Source organism: Oncorhynchus tshawytscha, linkage group LG19 (genome assembly GCF_018296145.1).
Source record: "Oncorhynchus tshawytscha isolate Ot180627B linkage group LG19, Otsh_v2.0, whole genome shotgun sequence".
NCBI classification, from domain to species: Eukaryota; Metazoa; Chordata; class Actinopteri; order Salmoniformes; family Salmonidae; genus Oncorhynchus; species Oncorhynchus tshawytscha.
The window spans coordinates 55,805,818-55,821,150 of record NC_056447.1 but is presented as its reverse complement, the minus strand read 5'-3'; the positions used below and the strand labels follow the sequence as shown (position 1 = coordinate 55,821,150).

Sequence of the window (15,333 nt, the reverse complement as noted above, 5' to 3'; positions counted from 1 at the left end):
GAGCAGTTTAGCATGACTCAGAAGTCCCTGGATGCATCCCCAAATTCACCTGCATAGTGCACTACCTTTGACCACTATAGGGAATAGGTTGCCATTTGGGACGGGAGACTGTCTATTCTGAGCACGATCCAGCAGGGAAAATACACTCTGGTGCCAGATCGTTTTTTTTTTTGTTGCTGTCAGGTCTGTGCAAAATATGAATCGTGTTGCACGACACCATTTTGTTTACGTTGTCATAACATAAGTCATGTAAGATGATGATTAGTGCTCTGTACAGTCTGAAAGGTAGCCTAGTGGTTAGAGTGGAGGGGCGGCAGGTAACCTAGTGGTTAGAGTGGAGGGGCGGCAGGTAGCCTAGTGGTTAGAGTGGAGGGGTGGGAGGTAACCTAGTGGTTAGAGCGTTGGGACCAGTAACCGAAAAGGTTGCAAGATCGAATCCCAGAGCTGACCAGGTACAAATCTGTCGTTCTGCCCCCCGAACAAGGCAGTTAACCCACTGTTCCTAGACCAGTTATCCCACTGTTCCTAGACCAGTTAACCCACTGTTCCTAGGCCGTCATTGAAAATAAGAATTAGTTCGTATTAACTGACTTGTCTTGTTAAATAAAGGTCAAATAAAAAACTGTTGACTATCTTTGACAGAAGAATGGGAACACTGATATCAATGAATAACTACAGACATCGATGATTCCAAAACCCCAAAGGGTTTTTAAAGAAACAGTGCCACTGGCCGCCCCACCACCGTTGTTGCTGTTCTTTGTGGCCGAGCTGAGGAGCGTTGTGCAGCCTGGTAAAACAACAATGTGTAGCACATGTTACGTTTGATGTCAGAGGGGGAAAACAGTGTTGTTGCTGTTCTTTGTGGCCGAGCTGAGGAGCGTTGTGCAGCCTGGTAAAACAACAATGTGTAGCACATGTTACGTTTGATGTCAGAGGGGAAAACAGTGTTGTTGCTGTTCTTTGTGGCCGAGCTGAGGAGCGTTGTGCAGCCTGGTAAAACAACAATGTGTAGCACATGTTACGTTTGATGTCAGAGGGGAAAACAGTGTTGTTGCTGTTCTTTGTGACCGAGCTGAGGAGCGTTGTGCAGCCTGGTAAAACAACAATGTGTAGCACATGTTACGTTTGATGTCAGAGGGGGAAAACAGTGTTGTTGCTGTTCTTTGTGGCCGAGCTGAGGAGCGTTGTGCAGCCTGGTAAAACAACAATGTGTAGCACATGTTACGCTTGATGTCAGAGGGGGAAAACAGTGTTGTTGCTGTTCTTTGTGACCGAGCTGAGGAGCGTTGTGCAGCCTGGTAAAACAACAATGTGTAGCACATGTTACGTTTGATGTCAGAGGGGGAAAACAGTGTTGTTGCTGTTCTTTGTGGCCGAGCTGAGGAGCGTTGTGCAGCCTGGTAAAACAACAATGTGTAGCACATGTTACGCTTGATGTCAGAGGGGGAAAACAGTGTTGTTGCTGTTCTTTGTGGCCGAGCTGAGGAGCGTTGTGCAGCCTGGTAAAACAACAATGTGTAGCACATGTTACGCTTGATGTCAGAGGGGGAAAAACAGTGTTGGGTTTCTGTAGTAACTTCTTTACTGTTGTAGTATTTCAAACAGACATGGCTGATTCATCATGAATGATTCCAGCGTTAAGTAGGATCTGTAATGGTGTAGCGTTAAGTAGAATCTGTACTGGTGTAGCTTTAAGTAGGAACTGTAATGGTGTGGCTTTAAGTAGGAATTGTAATGGTGTAGCGTGAAGTAGGATCTGTAAAGGTGTAGCTTTAAGTAGGATCTGTAATGGTGTAGCTTTAAGTAGGAACTGTAATGGACCTATATAATAAGCGGTGTCAGAGGAAAGCCCAAAAAATTGTCAGACTCCAGTCACCGAAGTGAACCCTGTATATAGCCTCCACATTGACTCTGTACCGTAACACCCTGTATATAGCCACCACATTGACTCAGTACCGGTACCCCCTGTATATAGCCTCCACATTAACTCAGTACCGGTACCCCCTGTATATAGTCTCCACACTGACTCTGTACCGGTACCCCCTGTATATAGTCTCCACACTGACTCTGTACCGGTACCCCCTGTATATAGCCTCCACATTGACTCTGTACCGGTACCCCCTGTATATAGCCTCCACATTGACTCTGTACCCCCTGTATATAGCCTCCACATTGACTCTGTACCGGTATCCCCTGTATATAGCCTCCACATTGACTCTGTACCGTAATACCCTGTATATAGCCTCCACATTGACTCTGTACCGTAACACCCTGTATATAGCCTCCACATTGACTCTGTACCGTAACACACTGTATATAGTCTCCACATTGACTCTGTACCGTAATACCCTGTATATAGCCTCCACACTGACTCTGTACCGTAATACCCTGTATATAGCCTCCACATTGACTCTGTACCGGTACCCCCTGTATATAGCCTCCACATTGACTCTGTACCAGTACCCCCTGTATATAGCCTACACATTGACTCTGTACTGGTACCCCCTGTATATAGCCTCCACATTGACTCTGTACCGTAACACCCTGTATATAGCCTCCACATTGACTCTGTACCGGTACCCCTGTATATAGCCTCCACATTGACTCTGTACCGGTACCCCTGTATATAGCCTCCACATTGACTCTGTACCCCCTGTATATAGCCTCCACATTGACTCTGTACCGTAATACCCTGTATATAGCCTCCACATTGACTCTGTACCGTAACACACTGTATATAGTCTCCACATTGACTCTGTACCGTAACACACTGTATATAGCCTCCACACTGACTCTGTACCGTAATACCCTGTATATAGCCTCCACATTGACTCTGTACTGGTACCCCTGTATATAGCCTCCACATTGACTCTGTACCGTAACCCCTGTATATAGCCTCCACATTGACTCTGTACCGTAACCCCCTGTATATAGCCTCCACATTGACTCTGTACCGGTACCCCTGTATATAGCCTCCACATTGACTCTGTAATGGTAGCCCCTGTATATAGCCTCCACATTGACTCTGTACCGTAATACCCTGTATATAGCCTCCACATTGACTATGTACCGTAATACCCTGTATATAGCCTCCACATTGACTTGATACCGGTACCCCCTGTATATAGCCTCCACACTGACTTGATACTGGTACCCCCTGTATATAGCCTCCACATTGACTCTGTACCGGTACCCCCTGTATATAGCCTCCACACTGACTTGATACCGGTACCCTCTGTATATAGCCTCCACATTGACTCTGTACCGGTACCCCCGTATATAGCCTCCACATTGACTCTGTACCGGTACCCCCTGTATATAGCCTCCACATTGACTCTGTACCGGTACCCCCTGTATATAGCCTCCACATTGAATCGGTACCGGTACCCCCTGTATATAGTCTCCACATTGACTTGGTACCGGTACCCCCTGTATATAGTCTCCACATTGACTCTGTACCGTAATACCCTGTATATAGCCTCCACATTGACTCTGTACCGGTACCACCTGTATATAGCTTCCAGACAGACTCGGTACCGGTGCCCCCTGTATATAGCCCCCACATTGACTCGATACCGGTACCCCCAGTATATAGTCTCCAACTTGGTACCGGTACCCCCTGTATATAGCCTGACTTGGTGCCCCCTGGTAGCCTCCCCTGTATATAGCCTCCACACTGACTCTCGGTACCCCCTGTATATAGTCTCCACATTGACTCCTGTATGTATATAGCCTCCACACTGACTCTGTACCGGTACCCCCTGTATATAGCCTCCACATTGACTCTGTACCGGTATCCCCTGTATATAGCCTCCACACTGACTTGATACCGGTACCCCCTGTATATACCCTCCACATTGACTCTGTACCGGTATCCCCTGTATATAGCCTCCACACTGACTCGATACCGGTACCCCCTTTGTATAGCCTCCACATTGACTCTGTACCGGTACCCACTGTATATTCCCTCCACACTGACTCGGTACCAGTACCCCCCCTGTATATAACCTCCACATTGACTCTGTACCGTAATACCCTGTATATAGCCTCCACACTGACTCGGTACCGGTACCCCCTGTATATAGCCTCCACACTGACTCTGTTCCGGTACCCCCTGTATATAGCCTCCACATTGACTTGGTACCGGTACCCCCTGTATATAGCCTCCAGACAGACTCGGTACCGGTGCCCCCTGTATGTAGCCTCCACATTGACTCTGTACCATAATACCCTGTATATAGCCTCCACACTGACTCGGTACCGGTACCCCCTGTATATAGTCTCCACATTGACTCTGTACCGGTACCCCCTGTATATAGCCTCCACACTGACTCTGTACCGGTACCCCCTGTATATAGCCTCCACATTGACTCTGTACCGGTATCCCCTGTATATAGCCTCCACATTGACTCTGTACCGGTATCCCCTATATATAGCCTCCACACTGACTCGATACCGGTACCCCCTTTGTATAGCCTCCACATTGACTCTGTACCGGTACCCACTGTATATTCCCTCCACACTGACTCGGTACCGGTACCCCCCTGTATATAACCTCCACATTGACTCTGTACCGTAATACCCTGTATATAGCCTCCACACTGACTCGGTACCGGTACCCCCTGTATATAGCCTCCACACTGACTCTGTACCGGTACCCCCTGTATATAGCCTCCACATTGACTCTGTACCGGTACCCCCTGTATTTAGCCTCCACATTGACTCTGTACCGGTACCCCCTGTATTTAGCCTCCACATTGATTCTGTACCGTAACACCCTGTATATAGCCTCCACATTGACTCTGTACCATAACACCCTGTATATATATATAGCTGCGTTATTGTTTGTCTTATTGTGTTACTTTTTATTATTACTTTTTACTTTAGTCTACTTGGTAAATATTTTCTTCTCCTTGAACTGCACTCTTGGCTAAGTGCTTGTAAGTAAAGCATTTCACAGTAAAGTCTACACTTGTACCGAACACAACATGTGGCAAATAAATGTGGATTTGATGGTGTAGCTTTAAGTAGGAACTGTAAACATTTGCTTTGTTTGACATGAACTCTTAATCAGACAACAATCTGGGCTGATTTGATCTGGTAGACTAACTAGCATAATGATGTTGATGGAACTGTAATGGTGTACAGTATTTGGCTTTGATTTGACATGATGCTACAAGTTAATAATAATGACACTATCCACTTTTATTCCCTCTGATTTTTAACATGGTCGTTAGCAATAGGTTCGCCAGACAATTTCTTTGCAGTGGTCTAACGTCACTACAGACCCTGGTTCGAATCCAGGCTGCGTCACATTCGGACGTGATTGGGAGTCCCATAGGGTGGCGCACAATTGGCCGAGCATCGTTCGGGTTTGGCCGGGGTAGGCCGTCATTGTAAATAAGAATTTGTTCTTAACTGACGTGCCTAGTTAAATAAAGGTTACATTTGCCCAGAACTAGCTCAATATCCGTCGGATAAGAACAAGACGACAGCATCCATAAAGTTATAAGACTTTACACCTTTCAGACAGTTTTTGATTACATTTATAATTTATCGTGTTCATTTTTGTCCATTAAGAACAAACGATGTGCTACTTTTTTGTAACATTTCTGATAATGCTAACATGTTTTTTAGCCGGATCTCAGAGTTCTAACACTGGGTCTGTTGCTCGGCAACAACACAGCTGCTTATACCAGGCTGCCAGTCATAAGAAGTGTATATGCGAACAAACCTAGGCTCCTGTAGATAGCTAGCTATATGGTGATGTTCAAGCTGAGGTTAATCAATAAATGCAAAAGCAGATATTTTGATTAGCTAGGTAGCTAATGTTTTCCAAGCTTGTATAAAGTCCAGCAGCTATCCTCTAGCTAAATAGCCAACACCAGTCAGCTGAGAGCTAGCTAGCTAACGAACAGGCAAATAAAAGGTAGCTAGCCAATTGAATGTGCTTTTATTTTGATTAGCTAGTTAGCTAGCTAGCTAATGTAACATTATAACAGTAAGATGAGTGCTAGCTTTGTCTAGGTGGCTAACCAACAAACAAGGAAAGCTAGCTAGATAGCTATATTTTGCTAAGTCAGGTTTTTTATATAGGGAAGTCGACGTGTAAACTGCTGTAAACCCTGTAATCGGGGGCACAAATATGCACAAATAAGATGGGGAAAGTCCTTGGCTGCTATGATAGCCAGTTAACTAGCTAGGTAAAGTTGGCCAACGTAAGACTGTAACGTTAGCTAAGGCCAGTTCATACAACACAATATATCATACTTTCTTGCACAAAACATAGCTAGTTCAAATCAAATCAAATCAAATTTTATTTGTCACATACACATGGTTAGCAGATGTTAATGCGAGTGTAGCGAAGTGCTTCTAGTTCCGACAATGCAGTAATAACGAGCAAGTAATCTAACTAACAATTCCAGTTAGTTAACATTAGTTAAGTTAAGTTTTAAAAAACATAGCTAGTTAACATTAGTTAAGTTTAAAACCACCAAACTTTGGGAAACTGCCAGGTTGCTCATGTTAATTTGCATTACACAGACCAAGCTATGGTAAGATGATTTCAGACAGGAGAAACACTGCAGTTAGCTACACTACATTTCTTTGACTAAGAAAAACCACAACACAAACCATTTGCCAAATAAACAAATTGCTTTATTTTTTTATTTAACCTTTATTTAACTAGACAAGTCAGTTAAGAACAAATTCTTATTTACAATGATAGTCTACCAAAAGGCAATAGCCCTTCTGCGGGGACGGGGGGCTGGGATTAAAAATATAAATACAATATAAATACGGACAAAACACACATCATGACAAGAGAGAGACCATAACACTACATAAAAAGAGACCTAAGATAACAACATAGCAAAGCAGCAACACATGACAACACAGCATGGTAGCAACACCACAGCAACATGGTAGCAGCGCAAAACATTGTACAAACATTGGGCACAGACAACAGCACAAAGGGCAAGAAGGTAGAGACAACAATACATCACACAAAGTAGCCACAACTGTCAGTCAAAGTGTCCATGACTGAGTCTTTGAATGAAGAGATTGAGATAAAACTGTCCATTTTGACTTTTTTTGCAGCTTGTTCCAGTCACTAGCTGCAGCAAAGTTTAAAGAGGAGCGACCCAGGGATGTATGCTTTGGGGACCTTTAACAGAATGTGACTGTCAGAACGGGTGGAGGTTGAAGGCTGCAATAGGTATCTCAGATAGGGGTGAGTGAGGCCTAAGAGGGTTTTATAAATAAGCATCAACCAGTGGGTCTTGCGACGGGTATACAGAGATGACCAGTTTACAGAGGAGTATAGAGTGCAGTGATGTGTCCTATAAGGAGCCTTGGTGGCAAATCTGATGGCCAAATGGTAAAGAACATCTAGCTGCTCGAGAGCACCCTTACCTGCCGATCAATAAATTATGTCTCTGTAATCTAGCATGGGTAGGATGGTCATCTGAATCAGGGTTAGTTTGGCAGCTGGGGTGAAAGAGGAGCGATTACAATAGAGGAAACCAAGTGTATATTTAACTTTAGCCTACAGCTTTGATATGTGCTGAGAGAAGGACAGTGAACCATCTAGCCATAATCACAAGTACTTGTATGAGGTGACTACCTCAAGCTCTAAACCCTCAGAGGTAGTAATCACACCTGTGGGAAGAGGGCATTCTTCTTACCAAACCACATGACCTTTGTTTTGTAGGTGTTCAGAACAAGGTTAAGGGTAGAGAAAGCTTATTGGACACTAAGAAAGCTTTGTTGTAGAGCATTTAACCTAAAATCCAGGGGGGATGAGAGACCTCCTACTGCCTGAGCTATGTTGTTGTTGTAAATTGAGAAGAGGGGCCTAGGTTGAGCCTTGGGGTACTCCCTAAGCTAGTTATGAACTGGACGGATATACAGTGCATTTGGAAAGTATTCAGACCCCTTGGCTTTTTCACATTTTGTTACGTTACAACGTTATTCTAAAATGGATTTGGAAACAAATCTCTCAATCTACACAAAATACCCCTGTTGGCTCTGCCGGATTAAGTGATATGACATGCTATTCTATAAAATCCTTTCTCTGTAATTAATATTCCCTGATTGAGCTAATCATGTAAATGTAATTAACTAGAAAGTCGGGGCACCGCAAAATAATATTTATAGAGCAGTTACCTTCCGAATAAACTCTTAAAGACCTGGTAATATTTTACATCAATAGCAGTCAGTATTAATCGTCACCTTATTCAGTCTCATCTGAAAGTTGTAAATTCTTGGTTATCTTCACAACCCCTTCAACAAGTTGAATCAGCAATACAAAATTGGGTTTAATTATTTATTTACTAAATACCTAACTAATCACCCAGAATTACATATACACAGAATGAACCATACATTGATTACAAATTATGTCATAAAGAAAAACGTCCCTGGCGGACGGAACAGAAATGACAGCTGGTTACCCAAAGTAAAGGGGTATGGGTTCGAGTGAAAGAGCGGAAAGACTGAAGAACAAAGGGAGAAGCGATGTCTCTATCGGGCCGTAGGCAGCTACTCTATCGTAAATACAGAATCTTATGCATTCTAAATTCCCGCCCATTTGGAAAAGGAAAATGCAGTAAATATTTATTCTGAGCTGCACTTCGGTAGGTTGGTCGTAGATGCTGGTCGTGTTGGCCAACAGAGGTCTTCCTGTCCTCGGAAGAATGTGTCTAGTGGCAAATTGAATACGTTGTAGTAACGTTGTTGTGTGGTAGACGGGATACTCTGTCTGTTCTTTCCTAGCCCACGTTTGCAGCTGCTGTTGCTAACTCAACGGCTAGGAGGTATCACTTCTGTAGTGAATAATAGTTCAAAGTTCATATCATTCGCAACCAAAGCTCATGCTGATGTTGTCTTCGTTCTGTAGTTATTATCTGAACCATTCTGACATCGGACCGTCGTCCTCACATCCTCGTCAAGGCTTTATATAGAAAGGGAGAGGAGGGCGTGTTTGAACAGTTTTATAGCCCATGTCCCTTCACAGGGGCGGGCCACTGATTGAGCAGAGCCCTACCTTATGAAAACCCAAATCTCACATTTTAGAAGCTAAAATCACATTTCATCCCATCACGAATAATTTCATAATCAAACAGTTCAATTGAACAACAATTCCATGTGAATCCGATAACTCTGATGTGTAGACTTTCCACTGTAGAGTTTATGTCATCTTATCATTGATGAGACTGTCTCAGATGACAACCGAACTGACATCATATTCATTAAGTACCACCGCATATGTTCAATTGGTCGGATTACCAGAATATAGTTCATTTCCCCCCCACCTTCTGATGTTCCCAGAATCTCTATGTTAACCAAGGGTTTTGCAAATGTAACATCAGTAGGGTAGAGAGAGGAAAAAGGGGGGAAGAGGTATTTATGACTGTCATAAACCTACTCCCAGGCTAACGTCATGACATCTCTATATATTCTACCTCTTGGTCGTTTGGAAACGCAATGTTAACTTTCACTGCTATGAGGACGACACGCAGCTGTACATTTCGATAAAACATGGTGAACCCCGCCTAATTGCCTTATATAGAAAGGGAGAGGAGGACGTGTTTCATAGTTTATAACCAATGTCTCTTCATGTGGGCGGTCCACTGAGATGTGGCCCGCCCATGACATTTCATCCCCTCCCAAATAATTTCATATTCAAACATTTAAATTACACAACAATTCGATGTGAATCTGATAACTATAATGTGTAGACTTTCCACTGTACTGTTTATGTCATCCTATCATTGATGAGAATGTCTCCGAAAATACATCATATTCATTAAGTACCAACGCATATGTTCAACTGGTCGGATTACCAAAATATGGTTCATTTCCCCCCACCTTCTGATGTTCCCAGAATCTCTGTTTAACAAAGGCTGTTCAAGAGTCCCTCTGTAGAGTCAAGAAAGAGGGAAGGGAGAAAGGTATTTTTTGGGGGGTCATAAACCTTACACTCAGGCCAACGTCATGACACCCCATAATGACAAAGTGAAAACAGGTTTTTAAAATGTTTGCAAATGTATTCAAAATAAACAAAAAACAGATACCTTAAGTATTCAGAGCCTTAGAATTGAGCTCAGGTGCATACCCTGTTTCCATTGATCATCCTTGAGATTTTTCTACAACTTGATTGGAGTCCACCTGTGGTAATTTCAATTGATTGGACATGATTTGGAAAGGCACACAGCTGTTTAAAAGGTCCCACAGTTGACAGTGCATGTCAGAGCAAAAACCAAGCCCTGAGGTCCAAGGAATTGTCCATAGAGCTCCAAGACAGAATTGTGTCGAGGCACAGATCTGGGGAAGGGTACCAAGAAATGTCTGCAGCATTGAAGGTTCTCAAGAACACAGTGACCTCCATCATTCTTAAATGGATGACATTTGGCACATGACAGAGCTTGCCAAAAGGCACCTAAAGGACTCAGACCATGAGAAACAAGATTCTCTGCTCTGATGAAACCAAGATTGAACTCTTTGGCCTGAATTCCAAGCGTCACTTCTGGAGGAAACCTGGCACTGTCCCTACAGTGAAGCATAGTGGTGGCAGCATCATGTTGTGGGGATTTCTTTCAGCGGCAGGGACTGGGAGACTTGTCAGGAATGAGGGAAAGATAAATGGAGCAAAATACATTGAGATCCTTGATGAAATCTTGCTCCAGAGCACTCAGGACCTCAGACTGGGGCCAAGGTAAAAGGTCTGAATACTTATGTAAATGTAATATTTCATTTTCTTTATTTTTATAAATGTCTGAACCTGTTTTTGCTCTGTCATTATGGGGTATTGTGTGTAAATTGATGAGGGGGGGGGGGGACAATTGAATACATTTTTGAATAAGGCTGTATGTAGCGTAACAAAATGTGGGAAAAGTCAAGGGGTCTGAATACTTTCCGAATGCACTGTATCCATATATTCAGAAAACAAGCTGGCAAAACTGGTTGAAAGGACATCGTTATTACAAAAACTGTCTCAAATGTTATGACATTATTTCAACCAGTTTTCCCCTGTTTTGCATGCTGGGCAAAGTTTCAGAATGTAGTGCTTTGAAGAAAGTATAGGAAGGAACAGCATTATTCAAGTGATGCTTAGCAGCATGACATACCATACCATGAAATCATAACATCCAAACATTAAGAATACAAATACTGTCCTGACCTTTTACTGATCATCCTGTATCTGTCTGTCAGAAGCTGCGAAAGACCACTATGGGGAGGAGTCAGATGCTGTGATGGACCACTATGGGGAGGAGTCAGAAGCTGTGAAGGACCACTATGGGGAGGAGTCAGAAGCTGTGAAGGACCACTATGGGGAGGAGTCAGAAGCTGTGAAGGACCACTATGGGGAGGAGTCAGAAGCTGTGAAGGACCACTATGGGGAGGAGTCAGACGCTGTGAAGGACCACTATGGCGAGGAGTCAGAAGCTGTGAAGGACCACTATGGCGAGGAGTCAGAAGCTGTGAAGGACCACTATGGGGAGGAGTCAGAAGCTAGTGCGTACAAGGCAGGAAGGACAGACAAGACGTTTCTCATTCAGAAACCTGCCATCCGAGCCAAATTAGAGGCACGAGCAGATTCGCTTCAGGTACCACAAACACAAGCACACATTAAAAGAAAGGCCAGCCCTCTCAATCTGATTGGCCGTCAGGCATGTCAATCACCCGGCTATTCCAACCAATCGGGACGCTTGGACGCACAGCTGGGCTCCTTCCTTGACAACCTCAAGTTAGCGCGTTTACATGCTGATGAACTATTCACATGCTGTTTCCTAACCTATTCCCTATACCATTAAATTAAGACCACGCAAGTGTGTGTGTGTGTGTGTGGTGTGTGTGTGTGTGTGTGTGTGTGTGTGTGTGTGTGGTGACAAAGCTTACAGTTATGGGCCTCAAAGTTGCGTTCTGACCAGACAACCCTAAAGTTGGTAGATCTATGTCAATCAGCACATAAGTACATTGCAGGTCAGGGCTCAAAGCCAGCCTCTCAGGCGAGCTCCAGATAGCCATTTTTTCCACACCCACCCAATAACCAGAATGACCCTGCACCAATCTTTTTCAATGTCTCACAGTTACGCAGCTTTGAAACATTTGATTGAGGCTAACTATCAAACATTAATGAAGTCACTCTGCTTTGCACCACACTAAATGCTATTTAAAACATACATTTATTTGAGGTTATTAATATGATTATGAGTTTAGTTGGAAAAAAACAACAAACTCAAGTTGTTGACATAAGTGTTTTATGAATTGCTTATGGATGTGTTATGAAGGTACTGATAAACAGTTATTTCTGTAGGGGACCAACCCCGGGCAGCCGTCCGGTCTGATGTTCAGAGATGGAAAGAAGCGTATCGATTACATCCTGGTCTATAGGAAGTCCAGTCCTCTGGTGGAAAAGAGAGTCACCTTTGAGAGGAACCTGAGAGCTGAGGGGCTGATGCTGGAGAAAGTGGTAGGGTACATATACTACACTCTAACAGGGGTCAGAGTGGCGGCAACAGGCGGCCCGCTGGGCTAAAACTGGCCCGCGAGTTATACTTTTTTTGGGGGGGTGGGGATTTTAGTTTTGGTTTTGGGTGTACATTTTGTTTTTACTAATATCACTTAGGAATTCAGCTAATAATGAGTTTAATTTAATATTCCAAACGAATGTGAACATTTCTCAATGTAATAAAGGTATGAAATTATTGTTATTTCCAAATTGAATCTCGTTTTGGGCTTAGTTGTGGTCAATTTGCAATGTAGAAATTATTATAATAATGTTCCGGCCTTCCGCTCCTGAAAGAAATCGGCCCGCGGCTGAATCTAGTTGCCCCTGGTATATATATATATATATATATATATATATATATATATACTGAACAAAAATATAAACACAACAACTTCAACGCTTTTTCTGAGTTACAACATGTTGCGTTTATATTTTTGTTCAGTGTAATGTAGACTAGAGGAGCATGTGAGCTGATGCTGGAGAAAGAGGAAAGGTAGCATACATTAATATAGTATATACTCTACTACTGTATACTACAACTACATTAATATAGTATATACTCTCCTACTGTATACTACAACTACATTAATATAGTACATACTCTACTACTGTATACTACAACTACATTAATATAGTATATACTCTCCTACTGTATACTACAACTACATTAATATAGTATATACTCTCCTACTGTATACTACAACTACATTAATATAGTATATACTCTACTACTGTACACTACAACTACATTAATATAGTATATACTCTCCTACTGTATACTACAACTACATTAATATAGTATATACTCTACCTCTGTATACTACAACTACATTAATATAGTATATACTCTCCTACTGTATACTACAACTACATTAATATAGTATATACTCTCCTACTGGATGCTACAACTACATTAATATAGTACATACTCTCCTACTGTATGCTACAACTACATTAATATAGTACATACTCTACTACTGTATACTACAACTACATTAATATAGTACATACTCTCCTACTGTATGCTACAACTACATTAATATAGTATATACTCTCCTACTGTATACTACAACTACATTAATATAGTATATACTCTACTACTGTACACTACAACTACATTAATATAGTACATACTCTCCTACTGTATACTACAACTACATTAAAATAGTATATACTCTACTACTGTATACTACAACTACATTAATATAGTATATACTCCACTACTGTATACTACAACTACATTAATATAGTATATACTCCACTACTGTATACTACAACTACATTAATATAGTATATACTCCACTACTGTATACTACAACTACATTAATATAGTATATACTCTCCTACTGTATACTACAACTACATTAATATAGTATATACTCTCCTACTGTATACTACAACTACATTAATATAGTATATACTCTCCTACTGTATACTACAACTACATTAATATAGTATATACTCTCCTACTGTATACTACAACTACATTAATATAGTATATACTCTCCTACTGTATACTACAACTACATTAATATAGTATATACTCTCCTACTGTATACTACATCTACATTAATATAGTACATACTCTCCTACAGTATACTACAACTACATTAATATAGTATATACTCTCCTACTGTATACTACAACTACATTAATATAGTATATACTCCTACTGTATACTACAACTACATTAATATAGTACATACTCTCCTACTGTATACTACAACTACATTAATGTAGTATATACTCCTACTGTATACTACAACTACATTAATATAGTATATACTCTACTACTGTATACTACAACTACATTAATATAGTATATACTCTCATACTGTATACTACAACTACATTAATATAGTATATACTCCTTCTGTATACTACAACTACATTAATATAGTATATACTCTCCTACTGTATACTACAACTACATTAATATAGTATATACTCTCCTACTGTATACTACAACTACATTAATATAGTATATACTCTCCTACTGTATACTACAACTACATTAATATAGTATATACTCTCCTACTGTATACTACAACTACATTAATATAGTATATACTCTCCTACTGTATACTACAACTACATTAATATAGTATATACTCTCCTACTGTATACTACAACTACATTAATATAGTACATACTCTCCTACTGTATACTACAACTACATTAATATAGTATATACTCTCCTACTGTATACTACAACTACATTAATATAGTATATACTCCTACTGTATACTACAACTACATTAATATAGTATATACTCTCCTACTGTATACTACAACTACATTAATGTAGTATATACTCCTACTGTATACTACAACTACATTAATATAGTATATACTCTACTACTGTATACTACAACTACATTAATATAGTATATACTCTCCTACTGTATACTACAACTACATTAATATAGTATATACTCCTACTGTATACTACAACTACATTAATATAGTATATACTCTCCTACTGTATGCTACAACTACATTAATATAGTATATACTCTCCTACTGTATACTACAACTACATTAATATAGTACATACTCTCCTACTGTATACTACAACTACATTAAAATAGTATATACTCTACTACTGTATACTACAACTACATTAATATAGTATATACTCCACTACTGTATACTACAACTACATTAATATAGTATATACTCCACTACTGTATACTACAACTACATTAATATAGTATATACTCCACTACTGTATACTACAACTACATTAATATAGTATATACTCTCCTACTGTATACTACAACTACATTAATATAGTATATACTCTCCTACTGTATACT

At 40.9% G+C, this 15,333-nt stretch overlaps 1 protein-coding gene across 2 annotated transcripts in view; it reads left to right on the top strand.

Moving 5' to 3' along the window:
- Window positions 1-15,333, top strand: part of LOC112219071 (anoctamin-3-like) — an 85,857-nt gene that overhangs the window by 16,348 nt on the left and 54,176 nt on the right. Inside the window, exons 4-5 of one of the 2 annotated variants that reach the window (XM_042301925.1) lie at window positions 11,218-11,609; window positions 12,320-12,475. In XM_042301925.1, coding sequence (XP_042157859.1) covers window positions 11,218-11,609; window positions 12,320-12,475 — 548 coding nt within the window. Of the gene's footprint in view, window positions 1-11,214; window positions 11,610-12,319; window positions 12,476-15,333 lie in introns of both variants that reach the window. The other variant, XM_042301924.1, reaches the window with a different exon arrangement.